The sequence below is a fragment of the Bubalus kerabau genome, chromosome 15 (genome assembly GCF_029407905.1).
Source record: "Bubalus kerabau isolate K-KA32 ecotype Philippines breed swamp buffalo chromosome 15, PCC_UOA_SB_1v2, whole genome shotgun sequence".
Classification (NCBI taxonomy): domain Eukaryota; kingdom Metazoa; phylum Chordata; class Mammalia; order Artiodactyla; family Bovidae; genus Bubalus; species Bubalus kerabau.
In genome coordinates this window covers 42,885,327-42,899,015 of record NC_073638.1, presented here as the reverse complement: position 1 = coordinate 42,899,015, position 13,689 = coordinate 42,885,327, and the positions used below count along the sequence as shown (strand labels likewise).

The window sequence follows — 13,689 nt, the reverse complement described above, 5'->3', positions numbered from 1 at the left end:
CCCCTAACAGGACCAGGCACTGCAGAAGGTCCAGGCTGCACTGCAGTCGTGCCGTTGGGTCATACCATTTGGCAGACTTGCTGGTGTTGGAAGCGTCAGTAGTGGGAAAGGGAAAAGATGTGGTATGGGGCTTATGGAGAGTCCCGGGGATCCTGCAGCAGGGCTGCACTATCAGGGACAGAGGATTACACACCTTTTAAAAAATAAATTTTAGAAGCTTTATTATGTTTTGGCCGCACTGGGTCTCTGTTGCTGCAGGTGAGCTTTCTCTAGTGCTAAGCGGCGGCTGCTCTTTGTGGTGGTGCCCTGGTTTCTCACTGCGGTGGTTTCTCTTGTAGAGCGCTGTCTCAATGGTCGTGGTGCACGCGCCTAGTTGCTCTGTGGCGTGTGGGATCTTCCTAGACCAGGGATCAAACCAGTGTCACTTGCATTGCAAACAGGATTCTTAACCCCTGGGCCACCAGGGAAGTCCCCGATTATAAACCTTTTGAGAAACAGTTTCTGGCCTGTTACTAGGCTGTAGTAGAGACAGAACGTCAGACTGCAGGGGGCATCTCAAACCGCCCAGTCTGAGTTGGGGTCTGTTGGATGTGTCAGTTCATTGAGTCGAATGGGCCTGGCAGTAGACCAGCGTAAGAGGAAAATGCTCCCTCTGCAGCTGAGCCTGAGTGGGGCCAGAGCGCACCAGTAGACCGCATGAGGACGCAGCCGGGCCCGGCCCCTGACTTGCACCTACGGCCACATGGAGGTCCTGCATAACCAGCTGGAAGAGGAGGGACAAGCCTGAGCTTGGTTTATGGATGGGTTGGTTTGGTACGTGCCTATGAGCTGCAGGTGGGCAGTAGCTGTATGACAGAGACGGAAAGGGAAACGGAAAATATTCCTGCTGGGTAGGGCTGTGAGCAGAGTACCTGGTCATGTACTTTGTATACAAAAAGTGGCCCAAGGTAGTGAGCAGATACACAGCCTCCTGGGCAATGGCCAACTGCCTGTTTGGTCAGGGGCCTGGAAGGAGAAGAACGGGAAGATTAGGGACGAGGAGATGTAGGGTAGAGACAAGTGGATGGTCATATGGGGGAAACACGAAGATTTTATTTTTAAATTTGTTTTGGCTATGTAGGCTCTTTGTTGTGGCGCACAGGTATCTCTTGTTGCCCTGCACAGGCTTAGTTGCCCCTCGGCATGTGAGATCTTAGTTCCCTGACCAGGTATCGAACCTACATCCCCTGCACTGGAAGGCAGATTCCTAATCACTGGACCACCAGGGAAGTCATCATGCAAGATTTCAGTGCCACATGTTAATGCCCATTAGAAAGCACCCAGCACACTGGAGGCAGTGAATAATAAGTAAACAAAACGACCTGGATGGTTGACACTAGCTGGTCCTTGTCGTTGCTACGTGGGACCAGCAGGATGAGCCTGAGTGGGGTGGCCACAGTGGCAAAGGCAGAGCCAGGCAAGGGCTGACTTGGCCACCAGCACAGACTTCCACCTCCCAAGGCCGCTCCAGGTACTGCTCCCTCTCCGTGCCCAGCCTGCCAGCAGCAGAGACCTATGCTGAGCCTGCATGTGGCCCTCCTCCTGCCTGGGGCAGGTCAGCTACCTCAGGCACTTTCCATCCTGGAAGGGCCAGTGGTTCATCTTCACAGGGATGGAAATCTCCTTTGAGTTTGCCCTTCCTGACCAGAGAGCCTCAGTCAGCACCACTGCCCAGGGACTTACAGAAGGCCTGATCCAAAGGCATGGATTCCACACAGCTGAGCATTTGACCAGGGACACAGGAAGGGTCCTGCTGAACCATGGCTCATGGCTGTCACCAAGGCGACGACTCCTGTGTCCAGGAACCAGCAGGGGTCCTTGACTCTGATCAGCAGAAGACAGGGCTGCTTCTACATGATGGGGGCAGGAAGGAGGGTGACCTTCTAGCCACCCAAGTAATCCCCACCATAACCCAAGGAGACCTGTGCAGCAGTCCTGACCTGAGACAGGTTTGATTACCCTGGTCCTCCCTCAGTGGTGGGAAGATCTGGAGAGAGAAACGGCAACCCACTCCAGTATTCTTGCCTGGGAAGTCCCATGGACAGAGGAGCCTATCGGGCTACAGTCCATGGGGTCACAGAGTCGGAAACGACTTAGCAACTAAACAACAATAACCTCCTTCAATGAAGGCTTGGATCACATCTCCAGGAGAGTCCTCAGCATGCCCTGAGGTGGCTGAGGGTGAGGGGAACTCAGAATGGAGAGTGGGAAGAGAGAGGGCATGAGATGAACTGCATCAAGGGCGCTGTATTAGTCCTTGGACTCGCCTCTAAGTTTCACTAGAAGAGAGGCCCAGGGGAAACTGGGAGGAACTTCTCTGGAAGCTGGCTGTGAGAGGTGCTCTGCGACCACGGTGAGAAGACTCCCCTGGGTCTCTGAGTGCACAGCCTGTGCGTGACTGTGGGCCCCAGGTGCTGCTGCGTTCTGCAATCCATTGCTGTTTGTTTCCCTGGCTGCAGCATGCTGATGGCTGAACGGGGTGGGTGTCCCAGGCAGGCTACCCTGGGGAGGTGTGGGGTTGCTCTGATGATTCGTGATGTCCTGAGGACTTCTCATCTGCCTTGCCGAACTTCCTTAGAGTTACTCCACAGTCTGAGTCTCCCACCCAGCTTTTCCTCCTCCCTCCCTTCCTTGGGTCTTTGACAAGGTCATGACTGCACACTGGTCTCCTGACTCTCCCAACCTCCCCTACTTTCCTGCCCATTTGGCGCCTGCTTCTCAGAGGACTGGGATGAACACGTCTGTTAGCACCACTCAAAGCAGGATCCTTGGACCAGCAGCCTCAGCGTCACCTGCGAGCATATTAGGAATATGGAATGTCAAGTCCCCTCTCAATCCTACTGAGTCAGGATCTTCATTTTAGCAAGATGATTCATACACACGCTACAATTTGTGAAGCGCTGATTTAGATGATTTGGTCTCTTTCAGCAAATCCTTTCCATCACAGTTTGGAGCCTCAGTTGCTGCAAAGGTGAACCCTTGGAATCACAAGTTCACAGATCAGGGTCCTTCATTTTATAGGTCAAAGCCTTAAAGTTACGATGTAGTTCAAGGTCTTATCACGAATTAGATGCAGCATCGAGGTCCCTCACCTCCCACTTTGGCTCTGCTTTGAGCAGGTTGCTTGCTCTAAATCTGCCTTGCCTAGCATAGTAGCACAGGAATGTGGCTACTTGTGGTATGATTTTAAAGTTTTTTTTTTTTGGATCTTTGTCCTGGGTTTGTGGCATGGAGTTGCTAAAACCTTTAGAACTTCCTGAGTGAAAGGCGTGCTTTTGTTATTCATAATGAGTCCCTCTGCCCACACCTGTGTTTATGTGAACGCAGTGACTCAGGCTGGGCCCCTAGAAGCTTCAGGGTGGTTACCAGAAAGAACTACGTGCGAACGGGGTGTGGGAAATTACACCTCCAGGGGGACTGGAGAGTGGGTTATGAAAAAATCCTGACGGATGCAGAGAGCTTCCCAGCTGGCGACCACAGGGAGGGGCTGGGAGGGCACAGGCCACCCCCTCTCCAATCCTTGCCCTACGCGTCCCTTCCTTGTGGGTGTTGCTTCCTTAGGACACACTGATAAGCACAGACCACGCGCTTCCTGAGCTGTGCATGTTCTGCACAATCACTGAACCCGAGGAGGGGGTTGTGCATTGGTCAAAAGTCTGGTGGCCCCTGGGACTTGCAAGTGGCATCTGAAGGGGGGACACTCATGTGGGACCGAGCCCTCAACCATGGGGTCTGGGCTGACTCTGAGGAGGAAGCGTCTGAACTGGATGAACTGCGGGACACCCAGCTGTATGGGGACACTCAGCTGTATGGGAGAACTGGAGAAGAGAGTGAGGAACGACAGGAATTTTGTATGAGAAATGGTGTTGGAAAAAAGATAACACAATGGTCCAAACTGAGATAGACCGTAGGTGCAAAATACTCACTGGGTTTTGAGGACTCAGTATGAACTAGTTCATGAGAAATTTTTTGTACTGATTATTTCAACATGTCAATTTTGATAGATTACAGTAAATAAATTATTGAAAATAAGATAAAATGTTATAAAACTTAATCAATTTCTTTTTACTTTTAAAAAAAGATTCACAGTGGCTTGATTATATATCTATTTGGCAGTACTGCTCCAAGTCTTATCTCTTCATCCATACTGTTGCAGGAAAGGGGGTCCCTTCCAGGGCCCGAAACTGGGCTCTTGTCTAGCATTCGGAAATGAATTGTCTGAGGAGACACATGTGCTGACAAAGCAAGAGATTTTATTGGGAAAGGGCACCCTGGCGGAGAGCAGGAGGGTAAGGGAACCCAGGAGAACTGCTCTGTCGCGTGGCTTGCAGTCTCGGGTTTTATGGTGATGGGATTAGTTTCCGGGTTGTCCTTAGCCAGTCATTCTGACTCAGAGTCCTTCCTGGTGGTGCTTACCTTGTTCAGCCAAGATGGATGCCAGAGAGGAGGATTTGGGAGGTGGTCAGACAGGTGCTGTCTCCCTTGACCTTTCCCGAACTCTTCTGGTTGGTGGAGGCTTCTTTAGTTCCCTGTTCCTTATCAGGACTGCCTGTCATGCAAATGGTTACTATGCTGCCTGGCCAGGGTGGGCGGTTTCAATCAGTGTGCTTCCCCTAACAATACTGTTTTATTCTTGGCTTAATTCATAGCTCTGATCGCTGTAACTGAGGGCATTTCCTGATTATCAGCCTGAGATCTTGAGATTATTCAGAAATTCTTTATGAGATAATGGAGTTACTTAACAAGTCTTAAAAGAACTCCGAATGAAATATCTATAAATGTCAATTTTCATTGAGAAACAAATTAGCCGTACTATTATCAGTTAACACTCCAGCTCTGGAGTGAGGTCATCGGGTAGAGGGGCTAGGGAGGTAATATGAAGAACCTGGGCTGAAGGTTTTGGGGAGTGGGGCCTGTGCTCCCCTGGGTTGCAAGAACCCAGGCATAGAAAGGCCTTGTCAGGGGAGCCGCAGGGCCAGGGCTCCAGGTCCTAGTCTTTCTTCCTTGGAACCCAGTGCCCTTCTCCCCGCACAGCTAAGGCTGAGGAACGAAGGGCAGCCTGACACTCTTGGGCTCGACTCCCAGCTGTTTCCCTTGTTAGTCATGTCAGGGTCACAGCGTGCAGAACGGCAGGTCCCAGGAGTCCTGGAGACTCAGGAAATTGGAAGGCTCAGGAGGGTGTCGATGGGGCCCTTCCTTCTCCCTGGATCTCCAGACTTGGGGGTTCAGTCCTGAGAACCTGCATTCTGTTGGCTCCCCATCCAGATGTAGTCGGGGTCCCCAAGGTAAACTCCAAGAGCTTAACGAGAGGAAGTGTGGTCCAGACTGTGCTGTTTAACAACTTCCTGAAGCAGAAAAATCTGCTTCTGAACTAGCGTTTGATTTCTCCTGCCTAAAATTCTTGCCAATTGCCATATGCCACAGGTGGTGAAATTGCAACCTGGAAGAGGTAAAGGATTTAACCAACTTCACACAGCTCATCAGAGGCACAGGGCGGGAGTGGCAGCCTTAGGCCTCTTCCCTAAACTCTGCAGCAGTGTGTTCAGAACCAGGGCAGTGACGACATTAATAGAACCATGACAAGAAATGGGTTATGGTGTGTTTTACCCTTGAACTTTTAGTCCCATGTATGAATCATGAGTGTTGCCTCCTAAGTGTCCCGCAATGCACAATGAGCTTTATTTCAATAAGTGAGGGATGCTTTTTCTTAAGAAATGTTTAATTCAAGGTGGTTAGTGAATACAAGGCATGTAGTGCCTTCATGAAAGTTAAAAGAATCCAGTTACAAAAGAAGCACTGTGTAAAGTCTCAAATAGCTGAAGGTACAGTGGGCTCCATATTTTACAGAGTACAAAAAATTATTTCATATACAAAGAAAAATACAAATAATGTGCAAAAACATTTTCACAGGTGGCAATTTATAAAATGAAAATGATAGAAAAATCCTTCATTCTTATTATCCCCGAATTTCTTATATATTAACACAGTTCTGTTTCCTAGTGTGTAGATGATTTTAAATTTGAAAATCTGATTTATTTTTCATCTACAAAGTGGCTTTTTAAAAAGGGAACCATTTTAAAATTACTGAAATCTTATGAATGAATCAGTTAATTTTATATTAAATTATAAGCAGACTACCTGAAAAACAAGGGTATAGAAATCATATATACATATTTTTGAAACATTAGTTTGGTATTTAACATATTAACATTTCAAAACAAATGTGATGATCTAGCTACCTAAGACTCCAGCTGACCACAGTGGCTGTTGCAGAAAAGCTGTGTCTGTTCACTGTGAGCAAACAGCATTCCTGTATCTCAAGCTGGACAAACACAGGTTATCAAAAGTACAGAAAATCTAACCGACTAAACAAGTCCTTAAGTTCACGTGCAGAGGTGCTGTTTGGGTATCCAGTCACACCACGGTGCGCCCGCGGTCTATACAGCCCTTGTCACGGGGTGGTGTGCTCATAAACAGCTGGCTTCTGCCTCTCCAACATCTTCACTTTATTAGAGTTCAGTGCAAGTGGCTGTTTTGTGAATTAGTGCATTCAGCTTTCTGCATGTTATTTTGTGTAAGAAGCTGTCAGGGAGCAGAAGAATACATGGGACTATGAAGTCCTGGATCCTCAGGGCACCTTTGGCCTAGGAAAATTCAGTGTTTTGGAAGCAGTGTTTTCCTGCATTGGCCTGGTGATTACTGCACCATTCCCTGGCCAATCTTTCCCATCAGGCTCTTCTGTGTGCCCCTTGGCCTGCCTGAGCACTGGTGGTCTTGCTGTGAACCCCAGCGCTGAGCAGGGATCCTGGAAGCACCTTTGGCAGCACCAGAGAACCAAGTATCTCTAAGGTTGGGCAGTAAGAGCAGGAGCCTCCAATGGGAAACCTATGCAGAATGGAAGATAGTCTTGGAGGATTTTGAGTTTTGCTTGTCAGGAAGTTCTCCAAGGAAGTTATGACCTTGGAGAACAGAAAGGATCCAGCTTTCATGAAGAAGGACCCAGGTGGGTGGTAGCCACTTGGCCTAGGGGATGGGTGACAGATGGCTCAGGAAGCATTCTTCTGATCCCTAACCATGAGGGATTGTTCTAACCACTAGGTTAGAACAACCTAGTGCAAGACGCAGGGAGGGCCTGGGGCTCTTGACCAGACTCGTGTGACACATCTACTCTGGCTAAGAAGACGTAGCAACTGCCGAGAGAGCGGAATGGCTAAGTCTGGGTGGGAGAGCCTCAGGCCCTAGGATGACTCATCAGAACTGAGCAGGAAGCTGTCAGCTCTTCAAGGATTCACGCACTTTTTTCCTATCTGGCAGCACAAGCCCTTCCTCCCTCTTCTGTGTGGGTTGACCATGGGTATCAGGCATCAGAGATGCAGCTCTGGATCCTGTCCATCCACTGCTGGGCACTCTGTCCATCCTGGGCACAGAAGTTATACACACGTTTGCTGGTCTTGAGCTGCAAAAACAAAGGAAGAGAAGCAGAGATGAGGGCAGGGCTAGTCTACAGGTTTGGTCATGTGAGCTAATCAATCCCTGTGATCTTCCCTTTTCATGCTACCCTGGAACCTCCGTATTTCTCTGCCCTCCACTGTACTGCCATTGTGTATGGAAGTGATTTTACTTTCCTGGTCCCCAGAGTCACAGGGGATCTTAACAGAAGGGTCTGCAGAGAAGACAGATATTCCAGAAAAGCCTGACTTTGCACCTTCTTGACTAAGGAAGAGGGTGTGGAATAGCTGGAGCCTCTTGTCTCACCCATGTACTGCAGCCATGCAGCAAAGGAGCCAAGAAGACTGAGCTTCATCCACATCATGCTGGGGTTGGCTTTCACATTCGCTTCCCATCTCTTTCTCTAAGTCTTCAGCTGGGGCCTCACTGGGAGTTCAGAGTCAGGGAAATGGCCTCACAGCCTGAGCAGGGCACTAGAATATGACCTGTGTTCGGTATGAAGTCTTGCTTGGCTCTGGGGACTACATAAGTCCCCTATCATGTGGCCCATAAAATGTCCCAAGGCCTGCTGAAGATGTCAGGGAAGACAGTCATCATGTGTGACTAATGATGTTTTTTTTGGATGATCAAGCTTGAAGACAAAAAGATATAAAAGGGAAGTAACATCTGTTCTTGACAGAAGGTGGTGAGTGAATAACTAACAATATTTAACAAGGAGTTCCTTTGCTTCCCAGTGTAGTTGGATACCTTTTGAAGAAGTCTTTTGTGCAAAGCAACACGCAGCCTTTATGAGCCACAGGGACAGCGGGGAGAGGTCAGGTTTGGGGATTAAGAGTGCTGGCTTCAGGTTCTGCAGCAGTTCCCACAGCCAGGGTGGGGCTGTGGCCCATCTGTAGTCACCATCAACTGCTCTGAGGCCCTGTCATTCTTGGAGTGGATGGACTGACTGTAAGGGATTACGTGCAGAGAGCCAGGAAAAGACAAGGTCAACTTACATCAAAGAAAGCCTTGTCACTCGTGTGCTTCGGGGCGCCCATGCTGGGGCCGGCAGGGATGACCATTTCTACTTCAGCCAGGTCGATGTGGCCCTTACAGCTGGTGTCCTCACCCGAGTCATAGTATCGCAGCTGGAACCAAAGGACACGTGGGGTATGAGACTCAGGAAGGGGAACAGCAGGGCTTTGCAAAAGGTATCTGAATACTTTCCCATATCTTGTTCAACTATGTCTGGAAGAACAGACAAATTAAAAACACTGTCTGCTTCTAGGAAGAAGAATTAGGTAGCTGGGAGAAAGGGTAAAAAGACACAGTTTTTGAAATTTGAATAAATGTATTATATATAAAAGAATAAAAACATCAACAACTGTAAAAATATATGGAACATATGAATAGGGGGTTAATGTTTAGAATATATACAAAATTCCTAGAGATTGAGAAGAAAAAGATAAACAACCTAATAGATAACTGGGCAAAGGATTTCAACTGGCAACTCACAGAAAAAATTTGAGCGACCTATAAACATCTGAAAAGGTGAAGAGCCTAAACAGTCAAAGGTAAATGAAATCAATGAGATTTCACTTTTCACTTAGATTAAGAAATATTTCAAATGGCTGACAATATTCAGGTTGAATGGAAGGCATGAGGTATTCGTAAGCACCATTTGTGGGGTTATAATTAGTCAGAAACCTATTAGAGGACAATCTGGCAATATGAACTAAAAGTTAAAATGCTTATACCTATTGCTACACCTTTCCCTTTTTATCTTACAGAAACACTCCCACAAGCATGCAAAGACACACAAATAAAGAGGTTTCCTTCAGCACTCCCTCTATCAGCTAATGACTGAACAGAGGTATCTGCCTGTCAATAGGGTGTTGGATAATTAAATGATGTACATCAATAGTATGGAATGCTATACAACATTTAAGAAATAAGCTCCGTGTGAACTGGTAGGAAAATATGTTCAAGCTATACTGTATTTGAAAAGCTAATTTCCAAATAGCATGTAGATATGAAGTGATTTTTGAAAAACAATGAAGAGCTCAACATTTGACTGAGGGTTACTATGTGTAAGGACTGGATTTCACTTGAACTCTGTCAGTCTGGATTTCAGAAAGTTACGTGGCAGGAATGTGTCTGGTGCCTCCGTCACTGTGATTCTGGCCTCAGACTTTTCTCTACCACTCTCTGCAGGCATGCTAGGAGCAGGACAAATAGAAAACCGTACACCTTTTGTATTAAATCTAAAAGACTGTCAAGAATGCAAGTATAATTTGACGTTACTGTAAATTATAGAAACATCATGACATTCTCCTATGTTTTATTTAGTGGTTTAATGGGACTTTTCTACACAATGTAGGCTCTAATTTCAGAGACAGTGCTGTTTAAAGTCCAGTTGCCTAAAACGGGCTTCCACTGCATATCTGTAAAAAAAAAAATTCTCTGTATCTGTAATCCAGCAGGATCCTGTGTAACCTTTATGAAGCTCCTTGAGCAGAGTGAAAGGTGGTTGATCCCCACATAAAGTGTTCATCTGGCAGGAGTCATCTAGATGCAGCTCCAACCAGAGCACCGTACTGGGGTACAGCCCGTATCTTTCTCAGGAGACTCCACGTTCCACATAAATGCACTGGGAATCTGCTCAAGGCTGACTGGTCAGTTCTAAGGCAGAGTGAAGTCTCCGGTCAGACCATGGGAGGACATGTGACTCTCCAGTGAATGATACAAAGAGGCTGGAAGTTTGCCTAGTGTCCCCCTACCCTCCAAGATCACCGGAGCAAAGATTCTGACTCTAAGGACTGTGGGGAGAGCAGGGGGGCTAGAGCCATAGCAAAGGACCTAACAGTGGGGAAAAGACTTCCCAGCATGGTCTGGGAGGTCCAGGCTAGTGTCCGCCCACGGTGGATTTCAGGTTTGGATGGGCACATCCCTTTCTGCCTATTTTAAAGCTCCTGCCCTCCTCTGTTGCTGTCACCTTTGAGGGATAATGATGCCTTCTTTAGTACAGGGATGGGCACAGAGAAGGTGTTCAAGAAATGTTTGTTGAATAAATTAACGCCCTCGACTCTGAATGGCTGCTTTGTGCTGTCGACATGAAGTGATCTGTACTCTGGAAAGTGTGCACAGGCACGGGCTCTGTATGTGCGTGTGGTATGCAACACGCTGAAACCCTGAGGTCCTCTCCTGGCCTGGTTGTGGACAGCAGGCAGCAGGAGATGCATGAGCATTAAAAAGCAGAGTTGTGTTGCTCTTAATGCTCTGGGCGCCAGGTCACTGCCTCCATCGCACACACCCGCACTTTCTCAGAGGGCTGCCGCGTGCCCTCTCACTGGGTCCACGGAGGAGCCCCCAGGTAGCTGGTGGGAGGCCTCAGGGAAGCATTCTGTACATGGGGGCTGTGCGTGTCTGCTGGGAGTCACACAACAGCCAGGGATGGAGGCTCGCCTGGGCAGAAGTGACTGCTATAGGTTGTGATGGGGTTTATTACCTGATGCTTTGTTACATCCAAAACAAACCAACGGGGCTTCCAGCCTTTCAGCAAAGCCCCTCTTTTGTACAGCGTTCCCTCAAAGGACCTAGAAGTAATGATGACATGGCGGTTAATATGATTTTACTATGTACTGTAAAGGCGATATCTGTTGTTTTTGTTGGTCAAGTTTCTGTTTCCCCTAGATGATCCAAAAAAGATCAGTCGGAGCTCCCCCCAGAATTTCTCTACTAGACTCTCAGGGAAAGATTGCCTCATTCTGCTGGGATTACCAAACTTGTGAGGTTTGGAGCTCTCAGCAGCCATCCTTTGTACCACACTGGGGTTCATGCAGCCTATACAGAAAGCAGAGCTGGTGAATGACAGAAGCCTGAAGGTAGCCTTCTCACTTCATGTGAGTAAATTCCTTTCTCCTTGGGCGAGCATGTGCTGGATCTCAGAAGTCTGCCACTGGTGAATCGCTCCCTAACACACATTCCCTCAAAAGACCAGGCAGATAGGAGATAGTAGGACCCGCCACAAAAAACTACAACCTCCTCGCCTTATTTTAGTTGTAACTTGGACTTTTCCTCTTCCAAGAACCATCTAACATATTTAAAACAGAAACAAAGAATTAAAGCGGATCCATTTTAAGTTGATAGAACGTGGCATGGCCTAGGCCTGGCTGATTCGAGGGGGGCTGGGAGAGCCTCTGTCGCACCCCCGGGCAGGGCTCACAACGGCCACCTGTTCTCGTCGTTCTTGGGCGTGTACTGGCTGTACAGCGTGGCTGCTCTGCGGTCCACCCCGTTGGATGGGGAGACACCAGTGTTCTGCTCCTCTGCCAGGCTGCTGTCTGGAAGGTGCAGCTGAGGCCTCTTCTGATAAAAAGGGAGGTTGGTGGACACAGTTCCTGGGGAGCCCGAAGGGTATCTCTGGGGCTGAAAAAGACAGAACAGGAGATAGGAAGGCTTTACAAAGACTTTAAGCAACTGATCCGGTAATTTTACTTCTAAAAATTTACCTCAAGAAAGAAACTGGACCATATATATGTCTATATAAAATATGTATAAAAAGATGCTTACCTTGGAGTCTTTTTTTTATAATAGCAAAAAACTAGAAACTACCTAAATGTCTATCATTATGGGGCTAGTTAAAAAAAATATGTCTGAACAATGGGATTCTAGACATCTGTTACAAAGGGTGCTGATTTATATACGACAAATGGAAAGACACGCATGCCATATATTAAGGAAAAAAGAAAGCAGGTTTTAAAACTATGTCTATAGTAAATCCCTTTAATATATGTGTTTAAAAGTCTGAAGGCATAGTGATTTATTTCTATGTTATAAATTTTGGGTGATTTCTATTTTATAACTTCCTGTGTTATAAAGGAATACATACTTAAAGGAATACACATATCGTATTCATATTCAGAAAAAAAATTAACAAACTATTTTATTCTTCTGAGGAAAAAAGCAGTAAGACTTCATCCACCCATGGCCTGTCTGATAATAGCCCCTGAGTTGCCACCTGCAGGCCAGAGATGGCGCCCCGAGGACCCCTTCTTACAGGGTCAGAGGACATTTTCTTCTGTATTCCATTCTCCTTGACCGCTCTGTGACATCTGACCCTGCTTACCTCTCCTTTCCTGAAGTGCTCTCATCTGTCCTAACCTCCCTCTGTTGCACTTGGAGCCGACCTGCTGTGGGTTTGGCTGGTGGCCGCCCTGTGTGTCAGCCGTGTTATCTGGGCCTGAGCCTGCACGCATGAGCCGGACGCCACTGCCTCACTGCGTTAACAGGACGCTAAGGGGCTCGGCACAGCCCATTCCGCATTTTACAGCTTAAGGGGTGGGGAGAAGCCGAAAATGGGAGTATTTGGTATTAAAATATTTTTAGAGTAAATGTTTCTTAATTTAGAAACAAAAAGGGGTTGTGAACAGCAGAGAGTGGCATGTTTTATTGTTTTACAATATTTGATTCTCCCTATTTCTCTGGCGCCAGCAAGATCTTGGCATTTCCTTCTTCCCTCCCCTCCTGTGGTAGAAGATCAGCTGAAACCACAGAGGTGCTGAGATAGAAAAGACCCAGTAATTTCCCCTGGATTCGGGGCACTGAACACAAGTATTATATCACTGTGGTAGAGTGAGACACTCAGGAAGTACTTGGTCGTTTGGAACTTTCTGCCCTGGACCCTCAAGGCACGACCCCTCTCTCTGGCCATACACCTCCTGGGTTACCAGTGGCAGAGGCCCCACCTGCCCTCAAGAAGCTCAGCAGCAACTCTTCAAAGGGCTTTGCCAACTCACATGGTCTGCTCTGGGCTCTTCTTTAAGGTCCACGTTTACCCGCTCCCACAGCTGCTGCCACTTCTCAGGGGTTTGGTTCAATTTATGCTCCAGTCTTTCAATTTCCTACAGAGAAATTAAAAGGGTTGTTTTTTTTTTTTCTTTTTTGACAGTTAAGTATTGGGTTAGTTAAGAAGTTCGTTTGGGCTTTTCCTTAACAGCGGACAAACTCAAACGAACTTCTTTCACAGAAATCACGGTGCTCCCCAGAGCCACAGCTCCTCTGAGCCAGAGGAGGAGCACGACCAGAGCAGTGAAAGGCTGCAGCGAGCCCGGGCCAGAGGCCTCCCAAGCCAGGAACGGTGGTGGCGGGAGTGCTAGCTGGTGTGATACACTGTGGCAAAGATGATTTATTAGGATCTGTAACCGGGCCTCTTTGTACAGA

General features: G+C 47.6%; 1 protein-coding gene and 2 long non-coding RNA genes across 6 annotated transcripts in view; 1 reads left to right on the top strand and 2 right to left on the bottom strand.

Moving 5' to 3' along the window:
* LOC129628959 (uncharacterized) overlaps window positions 1–13,689 on the top strand; it is a 58,275-nt gene that overhangs the window by 18,360 nt on the left and 26,226 nt on the right. The gene's annotated exons all lie outside the window — the stretch shown is intronic.
* Window positions 257–2,808, bottom strand: LOC129628963 (uncharacterized). Of its 2 annotated transcripts, none has more exons than XR_008703021.1 (3): window positions 1,723–2,808; window positions 912–1,005; window positions 257–398 (listed from the first exon to the last, which is right to left on the bottom strand). It is a non-coding gene; the product is annotated as an uncharacterized LOC129628963 (long non-coding RNA). The 2 variants fall into 2 exon arrangements; XR_008703020.1 differs by having other exon boundaries at window positions 257–394.
* Window positions 5,741–13,689, bottom strand: part of SBF2 (SET binding factor 2) — a 508,637-nt gene continuing 500,688 nt past the window's right edge. For all 3 annotated transcript variants that reach the window (XM_055548648.1, XM_055548644.1, XM_055548646.1), the window contains 5 exons: window positions 13,266–13,370; window positions 11,702–11,895; window positions 10,976–11,063; window positions 8,484–8,615; window positions 5,741–7,495 (listed from right to left, as the gene is read on the bottom strand). In XM_055548648.1, coding sequence (XP_055404623.1) covers window positions 7,397–7,495; window positions 8,484–8,615; window positions 10,976–11,063; window positions 11,702–11,895; window positions 13,266–13,370 — 618 coding nt within the window. In that variant the 3' untranslated portion in view covers window positions 5,741–7,396. The remainder of the gene's footprint in view (window positions 7,496–8,483; window positions 8,616–10,975; window positions 11,064–11,701; window positions 11,896–13,265; window positions 13,371–13,689) is intronic.